The 26340-nt window shown below is 47.9% G+C and overlaps 1 protein-coding gene across 1 annotated transcript in view; it reads left to right on the top strand.

Annotated features, from left to right (window-relative positions):
• lig1 (ligase I, DNA, ATP-dependent) overlaps nt 1–26340 on the top strand; it is a 34157-nt gene that overhangs the window by 4443 nt on the left and 3374 nt on the right. The window contains exons 5-25 of the mRNA XM_076149343.1: nt 578–724; nt 2156–2524; nt 2667–2778; nt 3280–3366; nt 4506–4562; nt 5195–5253; nt 5732–5845; nt 6005–6171; nt 6638–6714; nt 6916–7007; nt 8364–8463; nt 8680–8765; nt 9653–9768; nt 10780–10875; nt 15860–15970; nt 17254–17325; nt 18520–18664; nt 19351–19433; nt 19577–19729; nt 23285–23338; nt 26010–26153. Coding sequence (XP_076005458.1) covers nt 578–724; nt 2156–2524; nt 2667–2778; nt 3280–3366; nt 4506–4562; nt 5195–5253; nt 5732–5845; nt 6005–6171; nt 6638–6714; nt 6916–7007; nt 8364–8463; nt 8680–8765; nt 9653–9768; nt 10780–10875; nt 15860–15970; nt 17254–17325; nt 18520–18664; nt 19351–19433; nt 19577–19729; nt 23285–23338; nt 26010–26153 — 2441 coding nt within the window. The remainder of the gene's footprint in view (nt 1–577; nt 725–2155; nt 2525–2666; nt 2779–3279; nt 3367–4505; nt 4563–5194; nt 5254–5731; nt 5846–6004; nt 6172–6637; nt 6715–6915; nt 7008–8363; nt 8464–8679; nt 8766–9652; nt 9769–10779; nt 10876–15859; nt 15971–17253; nt 17326–18519; nt 18665–19350; nt 19434–19576; nt 19730–23284; nt 23339–26009; nt 26154–26340) is intronic.

Raw genomic sequence — 26340 nt, 5'->3', positions numbered from 1 at the left:
GCCAGAGAAAACCTCACATTAAACTGACGCTGAATTACTGCTTTTCATTAGGAAATCTCAAGGAGAAGCTCAGTAGTTGTGTCTGTAGCAGAACTAGGACTAAAATAGAGGTGGATGTGAGACCAAAATTGCCCCTGAGCACCGGAGCCGCTGCATAAAATTACAGCGGAAATTACAGCAGAATCTTAAGCGTGTGTGTGTGTGTGTGTGTGTGTGTGTGTGTGTGTGTGTGTGTGTGTGTGTGTGTGTGTGTGTGTGTGTGTGTGTGTGTGTGTGTGTGTGTGTGTGTGTGTGTGTGTGTGTGTGTGTGTGTGTGTGTGTGTGTGTGTGTGTGTGTGTGTGTGTGTGTGTGTGTGTGTGTGTGTGTGTGTGTGTGTGTCTTCCAGGGGAGAAGAAGTGTTTTCATTAGCAGAGCGCCAATCTGATTCTCTTTTTATCTCTCCCCAAATCTGCAGCGAGCCCCATTTTCATCACTGCGTTCCATTTCTGTTTGATTATGGAAGATGGGACGCCTCTCACTTTCTTCCCCTCTAATCTGATGTGTCTGTGTGTGTGTGTCTGTCTGGTATGTGTGCAGCGAGGAAGATGTTCCCCAAGAGGAAGCTGGACGAGGGCAGGAGCAGCAGCGAGAGCCAGAGAGAGGAGGCCGACGGCAGGGAGGTGCAGGGTCAGCAAAACAAACGACCCCGGGTGGAGAACGACAACAACAACAGCGGGAGCGCCGGTGAGTCTGACTACAGGTTAAGGCTCCTGCACAGGTGGGAAAGGTTCTTGGCAGCCACTGAAATGTCACCGGATCCCTTTCAGGTCTTTGACAGGTTTGGCTTTGCTTCGACTTTGTGAATACAGAGGAGAGTTAAGAGACAAATAAACTAAAAACAGGATTATTAGAGAGTGTTTTAAAGCCTGTAGTGTGTTTGTCACTTACACAAACCTCATTCAACGTCTTTGAACGTCTGTTTGGTCCGAAATATCAGTGGACAGGAGCGATGATAAAGGGGAGAAGTTACCGTACGCCGGAGCGAGAGAGTCGGGCCGTAATAGCGAGCGGCACGACGCCAACAGAACCAAGAATATGAGTGCACTTTGAGAGGGCATAGGTGTGAAACTCCCCCTGGTTTTCTGGGACACAAACCACCGGCAGTACCTTCAGTCTGAACGGCTGCTTTAGAAGAAACACATTTGCAGTTAGATTGCCTGTAATTTTTGACGCCCCGACGCTTTGAAGAATAATCTTTTGCTTTCAGAACGATGGGTCCAGCTAAAACAGTGATATTGAAATAGAAATGGGGGCGTTTGTGTCCTGTAATAACAATCCACTCCCTCGGCCACTTGTGGAAGAAGAACTTAGAGAATCATAACGGACCCAGAGGCAATCTGCGGTCTACCCTTATATTCTGATTCATTCCTTCCTTTATTCCTCTGAGACAATTAGAAAGAGCGTTGGCATGTACTCTACTGTATGTATAAGTTGAGTCATTGAATGGCATTGAGCTACATCCATACAGCGACCTCTGAACCTGCCAACAACACCAGATCAGGGGTCCTGCGTCTGCATAGGGTGCTTTTCACTTTGTTTACATAAAATTAGCAGTTTTTTATTTGCTTTACCAATGATGGGAGCCTCTCTAGCAACCCCTCATACTTCTAAGGGGTGAGGCAGGGGGGGAGGGAGGGAAGAGGGTCACTTTGTCAGCCGGCAGTTCCCTGTCAGGCTGGCGCTCGCAGTGACCATTAACAAAGGTCAGCAGTCGCTCATGGCTCTACACACAGCTCCCCCTTAGGAAACGGAGCCAGCAGCGTTGGAGGTGAAGCTGAAAGAGCCGGAGGAGCCTGAAGGGTGCTTTGCTCCCAGTACTAAACATAAAGAAAGTTTCCTCTCTGTTTCTTAACCCCAGCTGATATCCTGACCTAAGCTTTGTTTGGAGGGATCCAGCGCTACAACTTTTGTCAATACTCATTTCTCTGTCTGCTTGACGCTCTCTGGTTTAAAGGGAAAACCTCAAAAATTATAACCTGAGGCATTTTATTGAAGGCGGCTGTTATGTTGAAGCCTATCTTCAAACACAGGCTCAAGAAACAGGTCACCCTCTGTAAATCTGCTGGCATTTATCTCTTCAATGACTCCACTTCCTTTCTCTCGCGGCCTGTGTAGGGGACTGTGATGAACCCATGGAGGAGGGAGCAAAGGAAGAAAGCGTTGAAAAGCCAGTGACCGAAGCCAGCGGACCAGATGAGACGGTGGAAAAGAAGAAGAAAGAGGGAAGGGAGAAGGCCGAGGAGGAGGAGGAGGAAGAGGAGGAGGAGGAGGGAAGGGGTTCTGGTGAGGAAGAAAGGAAAGCCGGTGTGAGGGAGAAGATGGATGATGAGAAAGGGCCTGCTGGCAGCAAGGAGGCCGCGGTTGAAAAGGACACAGGAGAGGGAAAAGGGAGCCCGAAAAGTCAAATGGCAAAAGAGTCGAAACAAGCAAAAGAGCAGAAAGATAAGGAGCCGACCAAGAAAGCCCCCATCAGCAGTTTCTTTGGTGAGGAGGAATTTGCATAGTTCTGTGCTTGCACAAAAAAAAAAAAAAACCTGTCCGTAAATGTGCCACTCTTTTATCTCTGAGGAAAGAAAGCAAAATGCTGCTAATCCTCACCCTCTTTTCACTCCGTGCTCCTCTGTAGCGCCCAGGAAAGCTGCAGTGAAGCAGGAGAATCCAGACAAGAGCGAGGGAGAGAAGAAGACGAGTGCTGCCACGAAGAAGAGCGCTGCTGAGGAGAGCAAAGACACCAAAGGGTGAGGGAAGCTACAAAGATGACTCGCCTGCATTCAAGGCTCTCTGTGTGTTTACTTGCTGGTGGAAATCCTTCTGTAACCAAAAGGTCACAGGTTTGATTGACTGTCCATCCCCCACACACACACACACCCCCCCTCTGTCAGTGAGCGCTGGCCTCATCCTCATACTAACTGCCCTTGACCTCTGTCTCATCACAATGTCCAGACATGATCCTCTCATGATGAGAAGAGATCAATCTGAGATGTTTGAAGCATTTCACCATTGATTGATTGATCCGTCCAGCCCAAAGCCATTTCTCGCAATTGTCTGATGAACGTCTATAGTAACCACTATTCAATTGTTGACAACATCAAAGATAGAAAGCAAATCCACTTACTTTGAGATCCTTTAACTAACTAATATACATATTCTATATCCTGTAAATTGTGAGGCATGGCGGTGACAGTGATTGGCTTCATGAGTGACTAACGTGTGTCTCTTATGTGTGTGTTCTTCCCCAGAGAGAAGTCGCCGGGACAGACGGAGTACGACCCGTCCAGGCCCGGCTACCACCCTGTGGACCACGCCTGTTGGAAGCAGGGGCAGAAGTAAGTCCAACCCTCACCCTGCTCATCTCTCACGTTTACTACTTTACTTTACACAGAATTGGCAACCAGGAACCCTAGAATGTAATCTGAAAATCTCTGTCACCGCTTAAATTGCTGCACCTGTTGTTTATAAACAAACCACAGGCCTTCAGGCTTCATTTTTCCAGGTGTTTTCAGCATTTTCACATATTTCATGGGTTTTTCAGCCGTTCTCTATTCAAATCCATTCATATTTGCTTCAGGCTCTTCATACTTTCAGCTACAGAAACCTTTCAAACATTGGTAAGGCCCTTTGCAATTGAATCTCTCAGGCACTTCAGCGTTCGGCTAAACCTTTCAGTAATTGCAATCATAGCACATTCTCTTCAGGAAATGCATTTGTCTACTTGTTTGTGTGTCTGACTGGCGACTGAAGCTAGACTGCTTACCCCTGCGTGACCCCTAACCCAAATTAAAAAAATAAAGAATTGCGATGAATAAAATTTCAACCATGAAAGTGCTCCAACTTATTCATGGAGAAGCATGGAAAATTCATGGGATTTTGATCAAGGTCAGGGCGGGAATCATGCTGCCTACGCTCAACCGGGACTGAGGTGAAATACTGCATGAAGGATGCTTTAGTGTGTTAGTGTGTAACCTGCCTCTGCGTCACTGTGTGGGTCGATCATGTTGCACCTGGACAGGATGAGGTGAGAGCTCGGTGGTAGGAAAGTTAGTTTGTGTGCTTTGCTGAATGTTGTGGCTCTCTTACTGTCCGATATAACAATGTAAAACAAATGATGAAGACTGCAGTGTTGCAATGAAGACGCAACGGCGGTGTGAGGCAAGGAGTCAGGGGAATTTTTTTCCTGGAGTTTTATGAAACGGATGCATTGTTCTTGTATTTTCTGTCCTCCCACACGGTGATAATGAAATGTTTTTGTTTGGGTGTCAATCTGTCTATCTGTCATTGCAGCTCTGATCTTCGTCCTCTGCTAGATTGCTCTCATGCAGTTTTGTAAATCTAGAATCCGAGCTCGTTCTTGCCGTCGCACTAAACGCTACCGAGTGCGACGGCAGCTGAGTCGGCTAAATCCTGTGAATGTAAATCTGTCGGTGTAGATCCATTCCTTGCTAACTACATGCTCATCGCTCTCCAGAGTGCCGTACTTGGCGGTGGCTCGCACTTTCGAGAAGATTGAGGAAGACTCGGGCAGGTAAGCGCTCCATATGGAGGGAAGGTGTTATCGCAAAATGAAGCACCCAGCATTTGGGAATATGTGATTGCTGTTCTATTTAAAGGAAATACAGTCAAACATTTTACCAGGCAGGCTTCCTGCTGGGAAGAGATGAAATCCCTGTCAGTAAATTGGATTATTTTTGGGGAGAAGAGCAGGAAATGTGAGCCCAAATGTAAAAGAAACCTGATAGATTATTTATTTACTACTGTACAGCTGGAACCTGATAAGAAAGTGGAACAAACTGTTTGGTCACGGCGCACTATTACATTTGGAACATTTGTAGAGCTGCACTACATGAGGGACATTATAGAACTCTAAGTTTAAAGCCCTGTTTGTAACTTAAGTCACTGGACCACAAATTGAAACTCTTGTTTCTTATATTTTGATGATATCGAATGACAAACTTCTAGGTAATGAATGACTATTCTTCCCAGCCAATGATGTATAGCATTTCATGAATGAGCAGTTCATCTGCCTTCCAGGCTTCCATTTCCTAGTAAAACCTCCAGACAAATCTCATTTCCCACCGCAGAGTATTTACAGGATGGTTTTAAAATTCGTTTAGCTCATCTTCCTTGTCTCAAAGCAATCCCATTGTCATTTCCTAGGCTGAGAAACATTGAGACGCTGTCGAACCTGCTTCGCTCTGTGCTGCTCCTCTCTCCAGGTAAATGGTGTTTTATCTCTCCCATAATGCATCCTGATGTTCCTACACAGGCAGCTGGCTGCCAGCCACTCTATCAAGGAGATGATGCTGAAGCCAGGCTGCACATAAAAGTAGCATGATGGGTCCCTTCATTGATGTGTGTGTCTGTGTGTGAGAGTATTGTATATGCATGGACCCCTGGGATGCCTTTGCATGCTTTGTGTTGTGTCGGTGTTTTCCTTCGTGTTTGTCTGCTTTTCTCTTTGCACATTTTTCTGAGTGTGTGTGTTGGTGAGGCTCAATGTTGCCATGGCTTTTGTGCCTCTCGGCTGTGTGTTGTGTGTGTGTTGTGGTGGTGTTTTTGAGATGCCATGGCCATGTAGTTGTGTGTGTGTGTGTGTGTGTGTGTGTGTGTATTTCTCTTTAAGTGTTTTTCCCCCCGTATCTGTGTTTCTGTTTTTGTGTGCTGTTTATTTATGTGTGTGTTTTCTCTTTGCAGATGACTTGCTGTGTTGTGTGTACCTCTGTCTGAACCAGCTGGGTCCTGCTTACCTGGGGATGGAGCTCGGCGTGGGCGAGACTGTACTGATGAAGGCTCTCGCCCAGGCAACTGGTAATACAAACACAAACACACACACGCATGCACACACACAACTATTCTATTACAGCAACCCAATTTCTCATCCATTCCCAGCCTAATTGCCATTGCCTCCTTTCTTTACTCATCAGCTACCAAAGTAGCACCTATTTACCGTCTCTGTCTTGTTGCCAGGGCGACAATTGGACAAAATCAAGGCAGAGGCACAGGAGAAAGGGGATTTGGGCCTGGTGGCCGAGAGTTCCCGTAGCAACCAGCGCATGATGTTCCAACCCGCCAATCTGACGGCAGGGGGCGTGTTCACCAAATTGAAGGAAATTGCCAACATGAGTGGAAACTCGGTGAGCCACAGAAAAACATTTTCATTAGAGGAAGAAGGACTTTGGAAAATAATGTTTTCACTCAATTTGCCTCTCTCAGCGTTGGGGGTCGTGTGTGTGTGTGTGTGTGTGTGTGTGTGTGTGTGTGTGTGTGTGTGTGTGTGTGTGTGTGTGTGTGTGTGTGTGTGTGTGTGTGTGTGTGTGTGTGTGTGTGTGTGTGTGTGTGTGTGTGTGTGTGTGTGTGTGTGTGTGTGTGTGTGTGTGTGTGTGTGTTTTATATGAGTGCTATGGAAGAAATAAGTTGTCAGTCTTGAATAAGTCATCATCTTGCTACAACTCCTCCAGCTTCCCTTCCCATCGCTGTTGTGTGTGTTCCACTCTGGGTTGAACATGGTAGTAGCGTGCTCGCTTGTGACCTGGGTCTTTTTGCAGTCTGTCTGTTCTCACTCTTCCTCTCTGAATCTCAATTTCCTCCTGGCCGCCTCAGGCCATGAATAAGAAAATCGACATCATCAAAGGCCTCTTTGTGGCGTGCCGCTTCTCCGAGGCCCGCTACATAGTCAGGTAAAACCACACACACACGCACGCGCGCACACACACTCAGACCCTTCAACATGATTGCATGCAGATGGACACAGATATTGCAGCACTGTATTACCTGACCATCGTTCTAAATGTGTTGTTGTGCGTCAGCGTCGTCGTGGGTTGCAGGTGCTTTCGGGTGCCGACACTGACTGCTATTGCTCTTGTGTTTTCGATTGGTAGGTCGCTGGCAGGGAAGCTGAGGATTGGCTTGGCTGAGCAGAGTGTCCTGGCAGCACTGAGCCAGGCTGTCTGCTTGACCCCGCCCGGACAAGGTAGCACAACTATTAATGTCATCGTAACTGGGGTTAATGAATCCATCCATCATTTAGTCCAGAGATGGGGAAGAATAATGGAGAATGGTCATCACAGGTTCCTAGAGTTGATTTCACAGAGGCTTTGTTTTTGTCTGTAAAACAGGGGGAGGGGGAGGAGAGGAGATAATCACAACAGTGATATGGATCAAACACCAGATCCTTGTTATTGAGGAGCCGTTATCAGTAAACGTTTGATTCGCCACAGATTTACATTTTAAAGGAGTGTTATTTTTATATTAGATGTATTGATAAGATGGAATTATCTCCTGCGTTGCTTAATTATAAACCCAACTTGAGATTTGAGGGGGAAAGTCCTATTCTCCACGCAGAACCAAATCCCCCGAAGAAGAAACGATTAAGACGCCGTTATCAGTTGTGTTTGCATCACCTCGTATCAAACTAACCCGTATTTACAAGCTGTTCAATGAGCGGTGGCCTCGGCTGCTTTGATCTGTGAGTTTGATTGAAAGCCAGGCTTCATTCATCCCATGTGAGCGCTCCTGCAGGAAGCTCAGTCGTGCTGTGTAACGTGTAAATCCCATGAGGAGGTGTGAGGACTTCCTCAAGTGGAGGTAATGAAAATAAGATGACAAAGCAGAGCAAGATGTTTCAGAGCAACGTTTAATGATCCAACAGCAAAGCAGCAGCAGTTATAAAAACATAGTTCATTTTCTAATCAAACAAAGGAGAGGAAATGCTCCACAACACAACAAAAGGAACAAACGCACAACATGAGGCACACACACACACACACACACACACACACCAAATTAAATAAATGCTCTCTCCTCGTTAGTATTCCTGGCTTCTTCGGGACCGGAGCTTTGCCTTAATAGCAGTCAATTAGACCAAAGGTTTGCTGGGGGACATTTGCATTGATCTGTGGTCGTGTCTGGAAATGTATTTCTGAACAATTCATTTATTTAATCAGGCACGTCAACCGAGAATAAGTTCCGAGTCGAGCTGAAGTGGATCATCAGACGGAGACATTGACAATATATTTCATAATTTGATAATTAGCGGTAGTTAACGTGCTAATTGGCCTTGATTTGGGGAACGGAATCACTTGCGATTGTTGAGTCTCGCACCGTTTTGACTGTTTCAAGCCGAGTGGACTAAACGTTCCAGTTTTTGTTGCCAAAACTCAAATTGAGATGCGACTATGCACAGTTAATCACACAGCTGCAAGTCTGCTGTATTTGAATGTTTTTGAAGTGCCTCTGATCTTTCATCTCAACTAAGGTTGGGTCCAAACAAATTGTACTCAGATGTGTTTGTATTTTCTTTTCTTGTCTGTTTTCTGCCCTCGTGTAGTTTTCCCTCCCGCTGTGATCGATGCAGGGAAGGGGAGGAGCGCCGAGAGCAAACGGGCTTGGCTCGAGGAGAAGAGTCACATTCTCAAGCAGACTTACTGGTAAAGTGAAGCCTAAACAAGCCTGTCTCATTTCACTTTGCAGCAGCGGCAGCCTCCTCTCAGTGCCGCCGCCGCCGCCGCCGCCATGCTTCATCCTTTCTAAGCCCTGTCCCTCATTCTCCCTCTCTCTCCTGGCACGCTCATTCTTTTCACTTTAATTTGGGATAATATTGATTTCTCTTTGTCCTCCTGTATTCCTCTCACTCCACCATCCAGCGAGATGCCCAATTATGATGTCATCATCCCCGTTCTGCTGGAGGAGGGCATCGACCAACTACCCAATCGTTGCAAGCTCACGCCAGGTACGCAGCCAATCGGGTGGCTAACACGCTACACGGTGGGAAACAGCGCCCTGCTCCGTGTTTATCGATCCGTTTGAACGGAGGCGAGTCAGATATTTTAGTTGAGTCATTCATCACTGAAAGATAAAAGATAGCATTAAAGGATTAGCTCCCAATTACAGTGTTTTGTGATGAGGAAGCCTGGCGACGAGGCGGGAAAGTAAAGCCACCGTCTGAATCCTGCCAAAGAGGAAAAAATAAATTGGCTGTTGTTGGTCAGTCGGATGAATGTAGCAGCTATGTTGGCAGGTAAACAATCATTAGGATTGTTGGACTGTTCTATTTTAAATGTGATATGCTTGAATTAGCCTGAGAATCATCCTCCAGTTACTGGCCCATTAAAAAAAAGAAAAAAAAAAAGAAGCCACACACACGGAACTGCAATTATTATTTAACTGCAGTTACGTGTGTGTGTGTGTGTGTGTGTGTGTGTGGTAGCCCTTTTTTTAAAACATAGATTTCATCAGCATCAGGAAGTCTCTTTGCTACGGTCGGAGCTCGAGGAGAGCGGAGTCGCACAACTTTGATTCTGGGGCCAAATGAGAGTGCAAACAAATTCCTGGCTGGGGTTTTTGTCACAGATGCAGTTGTGAGTGTGAGGCTGTTGTGTCTTGTGGGACGCGTCACCCAAAGTGAATCTCTCAGCTTCTGGCTTGATCTCAGTTCTGCCTCGCTCTCTGAACTCACACACACACACACACTGTCACACACACACTCACACGAGGAAAAGTTACAGACGAATCAAAACAACTTTTAAACGCCTGAATAATTTTGCCGTCCCTCCGTTTCCACCTCGGTTAACCCTTTGCTGACTCCCTCCCATCTGCTTGCCTCCCGTCCTCACCCAGGCGTCCCGCTGAGGCCCATGTTGGCTCACCCCACCAAGGGAGTGGGAGAGGTGATGAAGAAGTTTGACGAGGCGGCTTTCACCTGCGAGTACAAATACGATGGGGAGCGTGCACAGGTGTGTGTGTGTGTGTGTGTGTGTGTGAGAGAGAATGTAGGTGTATTTATATACCACTGTGCAATTGTTTGTTTTTCTCACATTTGGCACCGAACATATGCCTCCTGAATTTTGTATGCATACACCTTTGGGCAGTGTTCTTTGAGTGTGTGATGTATTGGCGTTATGTGAGATTCTGTTCCTCCCCTCCTCCTCCTGAGTGCGTGCCTGCGTGGTGTGTCTTTGCACTCTGTGTGTGTCTGTATGCGCAGGAGCACCCGTGCCTATTCTTTTAAGATAAACACTGGTGCTGCCTTTGCCCTAGGCCTGTAGGCAGAGCAAGCTCCTTCTCCCATTGGGTACAGGAGAGGAGGAAATGTAGACAGGCTGAGAGACACAGTGTGATGGGGGGAGAGAGAGAGAGAGAGAGAGGTGGAGGGAGGGAGGGAGGGAGGGAAGGAAGATTTGACAGAGCAACAAAAAGAGACAGCATTACTGACTGTAATGTAAACGCCTCCAGCAATATTGCTAATTTTGGACAGTCATGCCAATAAAAAACCTTTGAACTGAAGAGAGAGGGAGAGGCAAAATGACAGGGAGGGCGAGCGAGCTCAATGATTTTCTCTCGCTCACTCGCTCTCTCTCTCTTTCACTCACTCACTCGCTCTCTCTCTCCTCACTGCAGTGGGCATTATATTAAACAACCAGCAGAGGGACTCATGACACACTGCTCTTTTTCGTGTGTGTGTGTGTGTGTGTGTGTGTGTGTGTGTGTGTGTGTGTGTGTGTGTGTGTGTGTGTGTGTGTGTGTGTGTGTGTGTGTGTGTGTGTGTGTGTGTGTGTGTGTGTGTGTGTGTGTGTGTGTGTGTGTGATTGAAAGCTGTCAGTTGTTGGCGTTCTGTCACCCCATGCATTATTCACACACACCCATCTTTCCAACTTTCCCTCTGAAACTCTAACTCAGATTTTTCATTCTTTTTTCTTTCACTTTTTGTATGTGTGTGTGTGTGTGTTTCTTCTTTCTCCCTAAAGATTCACATCCTGGAGAGCGGCGAAGTGCGAATATTTAGCCGCAACCAGGAGGACAACACCAGCAAATACCCCGACATCATCGCCCGCATTCCTAAGGTAAAGCACAGAGCGAGCGGGTGGAGCTCAACCCCCGGGAGACACAGAACAAGAGAGAGAGAGAGAGAGAGAGGGAGAGAGAGAGAGAGAGGAGTCAGTTTAAGCATCGATTGTCAAACAAGGCTTTTACAGCAACGAGGAGAACAACTGCACACATTTGTCTCACTCACTGTCCGTCTCCAGATGAAACAAAGCCCGGGTGTTTCTCTGAGCGCTCACTCTGTCTCGCTTAGACGCACCTCTTCACAGCTCATATGTGTGTTTGATTGTCGTCGGCCAACCTTGTCCTCCCCTCTCCTCAATCAGTCATCCGGCTCACACGCACACTCTCGCTCCATTTTTGTGTGTATGCGCGTGTGTGTGTGTGTGTGTGTGTCCACTGTGAAGGCTCAGAAGGCAGTGTAAGCCGCAGACATGGAGGGAATTAATAGCATTCCATTATTTTTTCAGAATATACATGACTTGTTACTTAATCTGTTCAGCAACAAGTCTGAATTTCCACGCTCGAGTAAATCGGTTTGTAATTCTACTTCTCCGCCGTTTGCCAGTGTACTAATTGGCAGTTTACCCATCAGGCTGAACGTAAGGAGACATAGGTGTTGGTGCCGTCTCCTCGTCGGAGCTGTAGGGTCACGGTCGTCAACATCAAACACAGTAGTCGCTTAAACTCAATTTGGAGCCCCGGGGCGAGGTTCGCCAGAGCGGCACAGATCCGCCGGCACGCTGTAAAGACGAGAGAGAGAGAGAGAGAGAGAGAGAGAGAGAGAGAGAGAGAGGGAGCCCACCAGCGGTTCAATCTGGAGCAGTTGTCCTGGTGTTATCTGCGTGCCGGCTCAGCGTGCCGCCCTGCTTTATTAAGTAACTGCGGTGAAGCTGGCAGCAATAAAGCCGTGTGAGTCTTGCCTCTCTCTCTTCCCCCCCCCTCTCTCTCTCTTCCCTCTCTCTCCTTGTCTCTTTCACTATTTTCATTTTTTTAAGTTATGGCTTGGTTAGCTGCCACTCAAACCTGAAACGTCACTCTGTGTGACTGCGTACCAGACGGAAACCGCTGGATGGAGAGAGAATTATGACAAGCGTGTCCCGTGGGTCCCAAATGCTGTTTGTATATATATGTGCTGTATATATGACGTACTTTATTTAACTCTATACTTCACACAGTAATTTGACATTTTCTGTTTTTGCACAAAAACCAAAGCTGACCTGAGAGCGATCAGCGCTTTAAAACATGCCTGAGATGGTAAACAAGGTCATATATGGTCATAACTTCACCATGGCTGCACCGTTTCCATGGACACAGCAGGGCGAGGAAGGTCTGCGTTCCTTTCTCAGAGCGAACCAAAGATGTTTACACGAGCTGAATGGTTTGGTCCGTATCTGCCTGGACCTCCTCCAGCCAGCCTGAGCTCAGACCGAGTAATGGCTCGCATTTCCATGATTTCCGTGTCTCTGCTCTTATTAATGTTCTCTGGGCCGGTGCTGTGTGTGTAAACACGGCCGTGTTCGGTTGAAGGAAGCCTGGTTGGTTTACATTTATCACAGAATCTGATGAGTCCTGCTGTAACGACACTTGAATATTAAGCATTTCGCAATTTGCACTCGCACTACTGTACCACCCTGGCAAGAGCTCTGCTGTGTGTGTGTGTGTGTGTGTGTGTGTGTGTGTGTGTGTGTGTGTGTGTGTGTGTGTGTGTGTGTGTGTGTGTGTGTGTGTGTGTGTGTGTGTGTGTGTGTGTGTGTGTGTGTGTGTGTGTGTGTGTGTGTGTGTGTGTGTGTGTGTGTGTGTGTGTGTGTGTGTGTGTGTACTCAGCCGTGCTCAATCAGACATGTTTGATCAGGTGGTGATGGAATTTGGGGGACATCATGCGTACGAGCCGGGAGGCGTGCCATGTTTCCCCAGGTTGTAATTACTCCATAGTACAGCGCTTCATTTGAAGAAGGAGAAGAAGAAGAGGAAGTGAATCACCTGGTGGCTTTCACTCCTTCTCTAAATCATCCGGCCGCGGTTCGGCGGAGGATGATGGGTGGGAGTTTGCAACGCCGAAGTCCAAACAAGGTGCAGAAAACATTATTGGTCAACAGGCAATCATCATCGGCATCCCCTGAGTGCCTCTTCCTCTCTCTCCCTCTCTCCCTCTCTCCCCCCCTCTCTCTCTTTCTTCCTGTCTGACCTCTCATATTTCACTAACCACCTGTCTGTCTCTGCCTGGCATCTCGCCTCCTCGCCGCTCCTCTAATCTTCAAATGCCTCTTTGTTTCCCGCTCTCTCGCCTTATTGCTCTCGTTCAGCTCACTTTTTTTTCTTCTTCTTCTTCTTCTTCCCGCGCCTCATCATTTCTATTTCTGTCTCTTTATTGCCTCTTGATGATGCCCATTCAGTCTCTCCCTCCTCACCGTTCTCCTCATACTTTCCTTTCTCTTTTCCGTCTCCACTCTGCCTCTCATTCTTTGTTCAACTCCTGTCTGTTTGTGATTCCTCCACATTTCTCACATTTCCCGCCCTGGCTGCTATTCTGCCTCCTCACACACCTTATTACCCTTTTCCCTCATTATTTGCCTCTCACCTGTTTAGTTTTCGCCCTGGGTGCTTCTTCACCCGCCCGTCTCCTTTCTTGGCCTTTTTTCATTATATTTCTTTCATTCCGTTGTCTTCATTATTTAACTGTTAACCTTCCCCCACTTTTACCTTTTTTTGCCGTCTCTTCTCTCTGCCTCGCTTCTTTCCTGTTTCTACTCCGTCTCCCTCTTCATTACCTCTGCCTGAACTCTGAAGCTTTGGACAAAATAACAACTGCATGAAAGGGAAAGTTAGGGCGCCACTGTATTTGCACGTCACGGTAAAGACGGGGAGATTTAAATGTTCTGCTTCAAAGTGCCGCTCCCCTGAGCTGTCGGGCGGCGGCTAAACGTTACCGAGAGTGGCGGCAGATTCTCCAACGATGAGATAATTCCCTTCATCTTGATATGTGTGTGTTTTCATTGATTGTGGCACAGTAGTAATACTGTTTGAATATCACGCTGCGAGATTAGCGTAATGAGGTTTACATGGTAAACTGTGTCGGGCTGTGCGGCGAGGCTAATTCGGAGCGATGCGGCGAGCGGGGAGGAAAACTTTCAAAGGCCAGAAACTCATCCTGGCTGTGTGTGTCGTCTGTCAGCGGCAAGTTTATAGACTTTATGTGGCAGAAGCTGCACCGGAACTGAGAGATGTTGGTGTAAGAGCTCAGTCACAGGTGAGCTCTGGTGATGATGTCGTGTGACAGCCCTTACTCCCTCTGTCGGAGCCTCTAATGTGAATATTAAAAGCCCGTCTCGAGTAGATAAAGTTCATATCTGGCTAACTTACTGTATGTGATGACTGATGGTGGTGTTTCCCCCCCGTTTGACATTTATGAAAGCTTGTTTCCACTTGAGGAAACAATGTGTCAGTCAGCATCTCGCCGTGAGGCTTTCAAGGACCCACCTGCTGTCAGAAAGGCGTAAGAACAAAGACGTTACGGCAAAGTAAACATCACACATTCTGAGTAATTTGGGCTCTGCAGACGGAGCGGACACAGTGCAGCGTTCAGGACTTGAGCCGGTGTTTCCCATAAGAGAGATTAATGTAGCGGTAATGAGCGGCTCTTGCAGATATGTGTGTGTGTGATGATACATTCTTTGGATCCCAGCTGGTCTAAACGGGGAGAAGAATGTCTGACAGGAGCGTCACCCTAATGCCAGGCGTCCCCTGTATGGAATAGATGATCCGATTAGATCTTACAGCACAATCGCCGCATTATTTTACATATTAATGAAGAAAAACTAATTTTCCTCCCGCTAATATAGTGCCTTAATGGTTTATGATGAAGTTAATATAAATACAGCCCGTGTGGAAAGTGAAGGCAGCAGTGTTGACACAGAAACATTTGGTAATTAATGCTTTAATTAGCCTAATGACCCGAACAGCCTAACTGCTTATGTTTGATTTATAGTGCTGAGAACGTTGCCTCACACACTCTCACCTCTAATACAGCTCCGGCCTGTTAGGACTCTTACTGCTTCTTACTCGTTCCTGTGTAGGTGTCACTGGGTGACGAAGAGCTTGGTAAGAAGGTAAACACGGAGGCTAGACTCCAGCCGCACACACCAAAAATCGACAAACTCACACACACTGCAAAATGTCTCATTGTGGGCACGCGAGCGGCGGAGGAGGAGGAGGAGTGTTTGTTTGTGCAGTTTGGTAATTTGATGAGTGGAGAAGGAAGCAGCAGCAGAAGCACAGTTGGCAACTTCAGAGCAGCGATAAATTTAGGGTAAAAATGTTAATGTGTTGACACCTAGAACATTTGGCAACAAACATTCTTCAAATTGCCTCCCGAGATTTCTTCCTTTTTCCTTTTCTTCCTCCCCTCACTCCTCACAAGTTTGCAGGAGTTTGGGCCCTGTGTGTGTGTGTGTGTGTGTGTGTGTGTGTGTGTGTGTGTGTGTGTGTGTGTGTGTGTGTGTGTGTGTGTGTGTGTGTGTGTGTGTGTGTGTGTGTGTGTGTGTGTGTGTGTGTGTGTGTGTGTGTGTGTGTGTGTGTGTGTGTGCGTGCGGCTCTAGGGGCCTCCCTGTTTCACGCCTCAGGTCTGGACCACCTCCAATATTTTCATTTCAAATAATAAAGTAAATGTACATGAATCAAAGGGTGTGTGAGTGCTCAGTAAGGAAATTATCATTAATGCCACGAATAAATTAGAGCAGGCAGACAGAGAGGGAGGGAGCTGGCGACTGCTCTCACACTTTAGGATCCCTAAGCTCTGCTTTAATGCACCGAGTGATAAACGCTTCAGAAAGAGCCACATTTAGATTTGAGCTACAGAGACGATTTCACACGGCTTCGTATGACCTTCAGCGCCGCTCCAGAGGTGTGTGTGTGTGTGTGTGAAAGCAGGTAATGTCCTCCATTTCTCTCTCTGATAATCATGAATTCCCCTCCTGCCTTTGTGTCTCGCTCTCCACCTTCCAGATGAAGAAGGACTCGGTGGTCTCCTGTGTCCTGGACTCGGAGGCGGTGGCCTGGGATCGTGAGAAGAAGCAGATCCAGCCGTTCCAGGTCCTCACCACCCGTAAGAGGAAGGTGTGTACAGAGAGACGGACGGAGAGGAATATAAAAGGGTTGAGAGGAGGATGAGGAGGGAGGTGGAGGAGGAGGAGGGGGGGGGAAAGATGATTGAAATGCGGAAAAGAAATGCTCGGGGCGCAAAAAAGGTAGAGCGAAGGACACGATCAGAGGAGGAGAGAGGAGAAAGGGATGGCGAGGAGGGGGGAAAACAAGACGAGGTGCAGGAGAAGAGGGATAATGGAGGGAAATGATCCAGCAGAGAGCGAGATGGACGGAGAGAGTGTAGACAGAGACGGAGTGCCAGGGGGACATGATTGATTAGCAGGAGAGAGGAAAGTCAAATGGAAGGAGGAGGAGGAGGGGGTGGAGGTGGAGGTGTGTGTGGGGCTGTGTGGGGTCGCGGCGATGCACCTTTTCCTTTTTGCAGCTTTGATCAAAACGAACGCCTCTTTACACAAACGCTCCCCTCTGCCTTCGCTGCGTCCTTGAAAATTAGGAAATGAGAAATGAGCGGCAAACATTCTGACAAGGGGGGGAGATCTGAAAATGGGTGTCAACGATATTCCCCCCCCGATCAAGCGGCGAGATATTGTCACCACGTGTAATAAATCAGGATTATTTTGCGGCGCCGGTTTGATGCCCAGATTGATTTCCCGCCGCCGCCACCGCCGCCTCTCCGGCACGTTGTAGGAGCGTCTTGCCTGGTTTGCCGCCGCGAGCCGTTCCTTAATGGAATGAAGTATCTCAGACGGGGTGGCGATGAAACCAAGATACACACTAATTTTGCAGCATTAATGAGCGGAGCAGAGAGACGTGAGAGCGGGAAGAAGACGGGGGCGGCATCCTCCTCCTCCTCTTCCTCCTCTTCCCTTGCACGACTGCGGCGTTGTGTTCGTCAGGCGCCACAGTCTCATCTCGTGTTCCCGCTCACGTCGCCTTACAACAGGGCCTTATGGAATGTTACCAAGTTTAGAGAAGTGAAGAAGAGTGTGTTCTCAGCGAGGTACAAAGCGACACGGGGAGGGGCAGGGGGGGGGAAGGGTTAGAAGAGGAAGAGATGAGTGGAGCGAGTCAAGTAGGGAGAAGTAACGCCCCGTAAAAGAGGGATAAACACAACTCTGAGGTGGGAGGCTGTTAAAAGGTTGACAGGAGAGGCGGCGGCGGCGGCGGCGGCGGCTTTTTATATGAAATCCCAAGGTTGGGTAGCGATTTGTGAATAAAGATGTGTGAATGTTTCTCTCTGTCGGGGCTGCGGGGGAACGTTCATAAAAACCTGTGCCTTTACGACTCCCCCGCAGGACGTGGACGCCTCGGAGATCAAAGTCCAAGTGTGCGTCTACGCCTTCGACCTCCTCTACCTCAACGGCGAGGTAAGGCCCCGGTGCTCACGGTGACAAATATGACACACACATCTCCCTCTCTCTCCCTCTCTCTCCCTCTCTCTCCCTCTCTCTCTCTCTCTCTCTCTCTCTCTCTCAAGACGCCCCTGCTGTCATTTCCGTACCCGAGTGTGTGTTTGTTGTTTGCGGGCGGCGCCGGCTGCCCCGTCAAGATGCCAAACGTGTCCCTGAATGCCAATGACGGTGCTACTGGAGGCCCGTAACTAGATAATGATTGTAATGCTCATTGGAATTCCGTGGGGGGCGGCGTCTGAGTCTTCGTGTGTATGTGTCTGTCTGGATATCAGTGTGTGTGTGTGTGTGTGTGCGCATCAGAGGCTTAATCAGAGGAGGAAGAGGAAGAGGAGGAGGAGGAGGAGGAGGAGGTGTCTGCCTGTGTTCTCGTGTGTGATTGATGCCGAGCAGGAGCGCGTCGCCTGTTTGTGTCGTGAATCTTGTGCGACGTTTAAGCAAACTTGTGCGTCGCTCCCCTCCAAACGTCAACACGGCGCCGTGTGAATGTTGTTTTAAAGAATGGTCTCCAGCAGCTCTCACACGATGGCATTAATGTGATCTGAACTTTAGTCCGACCTCCTCTCAGATCTCTGTCGTCCGCCCTCGTCTTCCTCCCTGGACGAGCGTCATCCATTTTGGAAAATGACTAAAAGCGTTTCAGTGTGTGGGCTGTTTCTGTCTGTGTGTGTGTGTGTGTGTGTGTGTGTGTGTGTGTGTGTGTGTGTGTGTGTGTGTGTGTGTGTGTGTGTGTGTGTGTGTGTGTGTGTGTGTGTGTGTGTTCCAGCCACGAGGACACGGAGCTTTAGACGTGTAAATGAAACTGAGACTACTTTTATAAATGCCACACTTCTGATATGGAAGAATTTCTTTTTAAGTTGAGAGGTAAATGGAAATGATTCTACTATAGGGCTGACATGATTGTTTAGTGTGTGTGTGTGTCTGCGTAGACTGTGTGTGTGTGTGTGTGTAGACTGTACATGAGTGTGTGGGCGTTTCTCTCTGTCTATTAAATCTGTTCATATGCGCCCCAGACTCTGTTTGTAGCCAGCAGGACGGCGTTTCAACCTGATGATGATTGCCAGCCTCCGAGCTATGAAGAGGAAATGATTGTAATGATATGCATTTGTGCTCTTCGTAATTGTGTGTGTGTGTGTGTCTGTGTGTGTTTAGTCTCTGGTGCGACAGCCGTTGTGTCGGCGTCGAGCTCTGCTGAAGGAAAGCTTCTCCGAGGTGGAGGGGGAGTTCGTGTTCGCCCGATCCATCGACTCTGACAACACCGACGCCATCGCAGAGTTCCTGGAGCAGTCTGTCCGAGGTGTGTGTGTGTGTGTGTGTGTGTCAGACTTTTATACTTGTCTCATTTCCTGCAGTGTCTTTGTCTTGAGCTGTGTGTGTGTGTTCACTAATTGTACACTTGTTTCCTCGCCTGCTGCCTCTGTCTATCTTGAACCTTTGTGTGTGTGTGAGAGTGTGTGTGTGTGGGTTTCTTGCTTGTGCTTTTGTCTGTTCTGTGTCTTGCTTGCCTTCCTTCTCATCATTGTGGTATTGTTCTGATTTTCCTGCATGCAACAGAGACAGAACCTGTGTGTGTGTGGTTAGGTGAGGTTTCTTGAGGTGTGTGTGTGTGTGTCTAAAGTCTGTTATGTGAGAAAATGGAAATATGGATGCCCCCCAGTCTATCTCATGTGTGGTTGAGTCATCTGCCTGTGTCCTTGCCTGCTGCCTCTTTGTGTTGTGAATCTCTTGCCCTGTGTGTGTGTGTGTGTGTGTGTGTGTGTGTGTGTGTGTGTGTGTGTGTGTGTGTGTGTGTGTGTGTGTGTGTGTGTGTGTGTGTGTGTGTGTGTGTGTGTGTGTGTGTGTGTGTGTGTGTGTGTGTGTGTCACACAGACAAAGACCTCCCCTGTATCTGAAAGATAATCTGTTAATTTCCTTTCTGCTCGACTTCTGTTTTGGTTATTGTGTGTGTGTGTGTGTGGGCCTTTGTTCGGTGTGTGTGTGTAGATTCCTGTGAGGGCCTGATGGTCAAGACCCTTGAGAAGGACGCCACTTACGAAATTGCCAAACGCTCTCATAACTGGCTCAAGGTATGTGTGTGTGTGTGTGTGTGTGTGTGTGTGCGTGTGCGTGTGCGTGTGCGCGCTTGCGTGTCTGTATGTGTATATTTGGGCATGAATGACATAGTATGGATACACGTTTTCACACACACACACTCTCCCTCCTCCCACAGTTGAAGAAGGACTATCTGGACGGCGTGGGCGACACGGTGGACCTGTGTGTGATCGGCGCCTATCAGGGTAAAGGCAAGAGGACGGGCACCTACGGGGGCTTCCTGCTGGGCTGCTATGACGAAGAGAACGAGGAGTTCCAGTCCGTCTGCAAGGTGTGTGTGTGTGTGCGTGTGTGTGTGTGTGTTCGCGCAGTACACAAAAGTGTTTCAATACACTCTAAACCTTTTCATTAAGTATAATAAAAACACAAAGCTGAAGGAGCGACGGGTGAAAATAAAAAATTGGGGATGAGAAAATCAAAACCTAAATTATTTAGTTTGCTGTCAAAACCCGAACATTAGATTTTGTTATATTGTGATGCAGACGTTCCTAATAAAGTGGACACTGTGTGAAGCTGATCGGACGAAATTTGAACAGCTTTAATGTTTGTGAGTCTTTGTGCGTCAGCGTAAAACAAAGCTGGATGCACGGTAGTGATGTAATCCAATCGTTTCAGGTATGGTTGGCGACAGAAACGCGTTGGTTTGGGGCGAGGTAATGTCATTCCCTTTTCATATCCCCGTCTGTAGCTGCGACATCATCACATTTATTCTTGCACCTCAGAATATCGCAGTGCTGCGACTCGACACTGTGTTTACATCACTGACTGATCTGTTTGTGCGTTTTGTTGCAGAGTCGTAGATTCATTGCGTCTATAAGTGTAAAAAGTGTCAAATCTCTAAATTGCGATAAATGGCGGTCACAAGTTCCTCCCAGTGCCCCTCCTGATCTCTCCTTCAATCAGCTCGTCTCAATAGAAGAGATATGCCTTATGCTTACATAATATATTGTGTAATAAAGCGGAGAAAAGGAGAAAATTGTCACCAAATTGTTTGTTTCTGCACATTTGTCAGTGTAAAAATGTGTTTAAGGTGCGAGAGCCGCAGAGAGCTGTTTTCTATTTACTTCTCCTGTGTGTGTGTGTGTGTGTGTGTGTGTGTGTGTGTGTGTGTGTGTGTGTGTGTGTGTGTGTGTGTGTGTGTGTGTGTGTGTGTGTGTGTGTGTGTGTGTGTGTGTGTGTGTGTGTGTGTGTGTGTGTGTGTGCCTCAGTGGGCTTTTATGTTTGTGCTCAGTCTTTTTGGAGCTTTTCTTCTCTTTTGTAGTGTGTGTGTGAGTGAGGTTGGCCTTGGCTTGTGTGTGTGTGTGTTGTTAAATTGTTGCTTTTCCACACTTCCTCCAAAAAAAATGGACTTCCTTTTGTGCCGACAAACTGGTGTGGAGGTGTGACTCACTGCATCTTAGGGTAAAGACGTAATCGTGTATAGAATCATGCGTGACTGTGTGTGTGTGTGTGTGTGTGTGTGTGTGTGTGTGTGTGTGTGTGTGTGTGTGTGTGTGTGTGTGTGTGTGTGTGTGTGTGTGTGTGTGTGTGTGTGTGTGTGTGTGTGTGTGTGTGTGTGTGTGTGTGTGTGTGTGTGTGTGTGTGTGTGGTAATGAAAGCCTTAACCAACCCGAGCCCGACTTCCCCGCTGAGGCTAAATCCCGTCTCATCTCCGTCCCGCCAAAACCTCCCAATATTCCCTCCCCCTCTTCCTGTAACTTTTATGTGTTTATCCGTGGAAAAAGGGATTTGCCGAGCTGCGATCACACACACACTCTCTCACACTCCTTACACCCACCCACACACACACACACCTGTGAGGATGACAAATGGGGCTCTACACCTGCACCTAAGCAGCTCTACGGGAGCAGTTGGAGTTGAAAGCTTTCATTAGTTTGCTGTGTTTGCTTCCCTGGCAGCTCTCCACACTTCCTCCCTGATCAGTTTGTCGCTGACGTCACCGCCCAGCATAAGCGAACGAGTCCAGCACGGGCGACGCATTCAAAGTTGTTCCATTTAGTTCTTCTGTCAGCAGTGTAATAGCGACTAGAAACGACTCCAAGCTATGGAAGCTGAAGCGTCTGAGGTGATGAACCTCAGACGCCGTTTCCTCCTCATACATACAAATGGTTTCATTCAATTCTACTTTTATGTGTTTTTACCGCACATTCAAACACTTACAGGCTGGCGGTCGGCGTTTCTTCTTCCTTTCTTCATTGTTGCAGCCCCAATTAATTTTGGCAATGACTTCTTAAACTTGCTTCAGAGCCAGGAGGAGGTGAGATTGTTCACATGGTAACAAAGACGAGGCGATGAAAAGATAAAACTCACCAACTAATAATTCTCTCAGATCGGCGTCCCTCAGATTTGTGTCGTGTTTTTGTTTTCATCTTTCAGCGTCGACTCTGAAATGGAAGCGATCCATAAGAAAGAGCTAAAGCAAAGCGTCCGCTCTGACACGCCGTCCTTGACTCGGTAAACACTGCACTGCACTGCACTGCACTGCACTGCACTGCACTGTGGCCGGCAGCAGCAGCATTCCACCCACATCTCTCTGTGTCCCCGATGGAACCTCAAGTGTCCGTCCTGCTCAAATGTCCTTGAGCGAGACATTGAATCCACAGAAGCCACACAGACGCTCTTATGTGGCTGAACTCGTGTTATGAAACCACCGGCTGACCCACAAACGCCGCAGAAGCAAACACAACCGCTTGCTCTCTTAGATCCAAACCCGACAGGACGCTTTCTACAATTTGTCTTTGAGTTTGTTTTGATTCTCCAGACTCACCAAAGTCTATTGGAGTCACAAAAGGCTCATCTATTGATACTTTGTCTTATTTCTGTAAATACATTGATGTGGATCAGATCAGACGATCAATCACACGAACGCTAACCACCACTGATGTCCCACTGTTGCCATAGCGCCATCATCACGTCGTTTGATGTGTTTGCATAAGTAGTGAGCGCACATGTCCACCGTTTTTTTTTTTTTTTTTTTTTGGTCACAATAGCCTTATTCTTTCCCCGGTGTAATCAGGAGGGATAAGAGTTTGGAAGAATGAGCCGTGTCAGCTCGACGTTGGCAGCCGGTTCTATCAAAATGCTAATGAACATTAAAAAAAAAACAAAGGCCTTTTGTCCGTCTGGGTGCAGACATTGTAACATGTGAGAGTCTCCATCAAATCACTCCAAATTGTAGGAGGAGAGGCAAGAAAACAGTTTTTGGGGATAGAGGCAAAATGGAAGAGAATGTGTTTGGGTGCAAATGGAAGGGTTGTGTGTATGGTTGATCTTATATACTGTCTCTATGTGGACGGATGGGTGCAGGTAGATGCTACAAAATAATTCAGATGCTCCGATTCTACAGGCCAAAGCTTCAAAGTGGTTTTAACAGCGCCACCATGTTGACACCTTTACTTAATTATCAATGTTTCTGTGTGACTGAACCATAAAGGCACCTGAGCAGCCGATGTCAAACTCCAAACATGCACTCAAACGCTCCAGAATACACGTTTAGAACACATTTATGAGGTGGAAAATTCTATATTTGCATCATGTAGCAGCTGTCTTCATTCCCTTTCTGTGCATGTCTGCCTGTTGGGTAATGCTCGTGTCTCGGTGGGTTTAAGTCTTTGAGAGGTGACACAACGCTCCAGGCCAGGCAGGTAGACGAGTCACTTTTTGGCGCGGGGGGGGGGGGGGGATTTGCTCGCTGCTCCGCATTCCGCCGCCGCCGCTCCCTGCCAAACATCTCCCTGCTGCACAATGAGCAAATATGTAGGTGTAAATCTGTGTTTCTCCGTGTGTGTGTGTGTGTCATTCTCCTCTCCTTTTGTCTCTCTTCCAGATCGGGACAGGTTTCAAGGATGAGGATCTGGAGCAGCATTACAAGTTCCTAAAGGTAAAGCGGCACAGCGTGAACGTTGTGTTTACTAGTTTGGAGAAAAATGTGACGTGTACAAAAGCAAAACATTTTCAGGCATGAGTGAATAACTGCATTTGTTTTATTCCCTCACATTCTTTTAAAAGCCTAAATTGGGGTTTCGACGTGCCAAGGCTGCTCCTGTAGCTCAATGCTCTTAGCTCTGCAAATGCATTCACTTTGTTTTCAATTACAATTATTTTAGAGATGAAAGGATTCAGCAGGAATACGTCTGACTGTCGGCGTCGCGTTCCTCCGTTCAGTTCCTTATTCCTTTTATTAGGTATCCTTCTGCCATTGTGAGAAGAAGCTCCTAGAGTACGACTCCATTAAACCATAGGTGCTAAAATCAGAAGAGGACAGATAATGGTTTGGTTTCCACTGAAGCCAATTTGTCTTTCAGAGGAAACATTATTTATTCACAGATTCACAGATTCAGAGAGATTCTATTTCAGATTTCCAATCCTAATTGAGGTGTGAAACTCCTCGCACTTCCTGCAGATTTCTCAGCACAGAAGTCTGCCAGGGACTCCATTCTGCCTCGCACAACCACCGGCAGTGTGTTGATGCTGAAGTCAGTCGTGACTTTGTTGTCTGTACCGACAGAAGTAATGTTGTGGAAATGGACGTTAAACGGACAAATCTAGCGTGACGCTTCGGTGCGGAGACGTGTATTGAGTTTGTATCGACGGCAAACAGCAGGAACAAAACGCCAGGGGGCCAAATGTTTGAGCCCAGCTTCAGGGCAGAAGCTCAGATAGGAGGGAGAAGTTTGGTCCTGCAGGGCTATGAAGAGCTTCTCTGCTTTATATTTGAAGAGCGTTGTTCCAGAGCAGCAGAGGGAAAGAGAGAGAGAGAGCGCGTTTCAACTCCACCGTGTCGTCTAAATATAGAGGTGTGCTTACAGGAGGGAGGTGTTGATGAAAGAGACTCATCAGATAAAAACTGATATTAACTTCAGACTGCGGCGCCTCGGAGCAGAAATCTTTGAATGCTGAACGTTCAGAGGTTCCACATGAATGTTTCAGACGCAGGTAGTAAAGTGCTGCACGGTGCAGAATCCCAGAGAGGCTGTGATCGAGGGGGCGCGTGACCCCGTTTCTCCCCCAGACCGGACCTGACCGCCACTGCCTGCACCGCACCGCACCGTGTGCTAATGAAGCCCTCAGTCTGAAAGTGATGGATGGTGAATTAAGGCGAGCCGGTGGCGGCGTGGCCCTCGTGCTATTTTCTGCCAGTGCTGCAGGGTGATGGGAGAGGATTGGTCCTGTTCACTCACTCACTCACTCACTCACACACACACACACACACACACACACACACACACACACACACACACACACACACACACACACACACACACACACACACCCTGGGGTAGCAGGCGATCCAATCTGCTGTAATCGAGAAACTGCAGGTTTGAATCCCAACAACTTATACGTCTGTCAGCGGCGGCGGCGGCGTTATATAAGCCTGTGCACGCCTACAGGCTCCAGGCTCGCTCTCAAAGACCTACAGTGTAAACTAGAGAGCACACGCCTCCGCCAAGGTTGAGAAGACGACGTGAACACACCTGAGGAATCCAGGGGAAAGGGAGGACTTTAGATTCTCTGCAGCGTTGCCAATCGGGCCGACCGGCACCGAGATGTAATGGATTCCGTTTGAGATCGACACGCAGACGAACACGAGCGAAAAGCATAACCTCCTTCGCACAGGGAATACTGCTGTGTGTGTGTGTGTGTGTGTGTGTGTGTGTGTGTGTGTGTGTGTGTGTGTGTGTGTGTGTGTGTGTGTGTGTGTGTGTGTGTGTGTGTGTGTGTGTGTGTGTGTGTGTGTGTGTGTGTGTGTGTGTGTGTGTGTGTGAAGAAACCACCGCTGCCATTGTTTGTGTCTCTCTCTCAGCATTACTTAACTCTTGACCCAGTTCTGTGGCGCTGCAGCAGCCTAGTTAACATAACGGTGTCTGAGAGGAAGGCCTGTTTTCTTCTAACACACCTAAGAGAAGATAGCTGGGATTTCCAAGAGTGTGACACCTGCGCTGACAGAATGATTGCTACTGTCAGAGTAGAAGAAGGCAGCGTTAAATATTGTAGAAGTTGACAGTTTCCTCTGTTTGCTTAAGGAGTGCTAACATTCCCGTCTGCCGCAGCTCAGATTCTTGTTTTTTGTACTTTTTTTTAAAGCCGGAGCGGCGAATGCTTGTGTGACAAACGTAGATCAGTGCGGCAGAGCGGAGTCTTTCATGCGCTGCTATAGTAGTGGGGTTTGAAAATGTTGGCCCTCAGGCGAGCAGGTGTGTGTGTGTGTGTGTGTGTGTGTGTGTGTGTGTGTGTGTGTGTGTGTGTGTGTGTGTGTGTGTGTGTGTGTGTGTGTGTGTGTGTGTGTGTGTGTGTGTGTGTGTGTGTGTGTGTGTGTGTGTGTGTGTGTGTGTGTGTGTGTGTGTGTGTGTGTGTGTGTGTGTGTGTGTGTGTGATTTGAATACAAACGTGTTGAAACCTCCGCGGCCTCCCGGGATGTGATTGTGGGGCAACCAGAGCCACTCTGTCACCGCCTCCTTTCCTTGTTCCCCATGAACGCCTTGCCCTCCTTTTCTTACGTCCCTGCGTGTGTGTGTGTGTGTGTGTGTTTGTGTGTGTCCCCCTCCCGGCAGGAGCACATCCTGCCTAAGCCCCGCGTCTACTACCGCTTCGACCCGTCTGCAGAGCCCGACGTGTGGCTGGACGGCGTGCAGGTGTGGGAGGTGAAGTGTGCCGACCTGTCGCTGTCGCCCGTCTACAAGGCTGCCATGGGGATGGTCAGTTTGAACCTCTCTACTTCCTCTCATGCCTGTTCCCCGCTGACACACTCACCTTGTTACGGTCTGTTAGCGAGTAGTAATTAGTGCATCTTAATTGAGTTATTAAAGATGTTGTAAAAGACGCAGGATTGAACGGAACGGCCGCCTGTTTCTCAGCTGAGACTTCAGCTCACAGCCGGGCTTT

This window comes from Genypterus blacodes, unplaced genomic scaffold, assembly GCF_046128005.1.
Source record: "Genypterus blacodes isolate CSIRO-AG114 ecotype Tasmania unplaced genomic scaffold, CSIRO-AGI_Gbla_v1 ptg000005l_1, whole genome shotgun sequence".
In the NCBI taxonomy this organism is placed as follows: domain Eukaryota; kingdom Metazoa; phylum Chordata; class Actinopteri; order Ophidiiformes; family Ophidiidae; genus Genypterus; species Genypterus blacodes.
The sequence above is the reverse complement of the archived record's forward strand: the minus strand, read 5'-3'. Positions and strand labels throughout refer to the sequence as shown.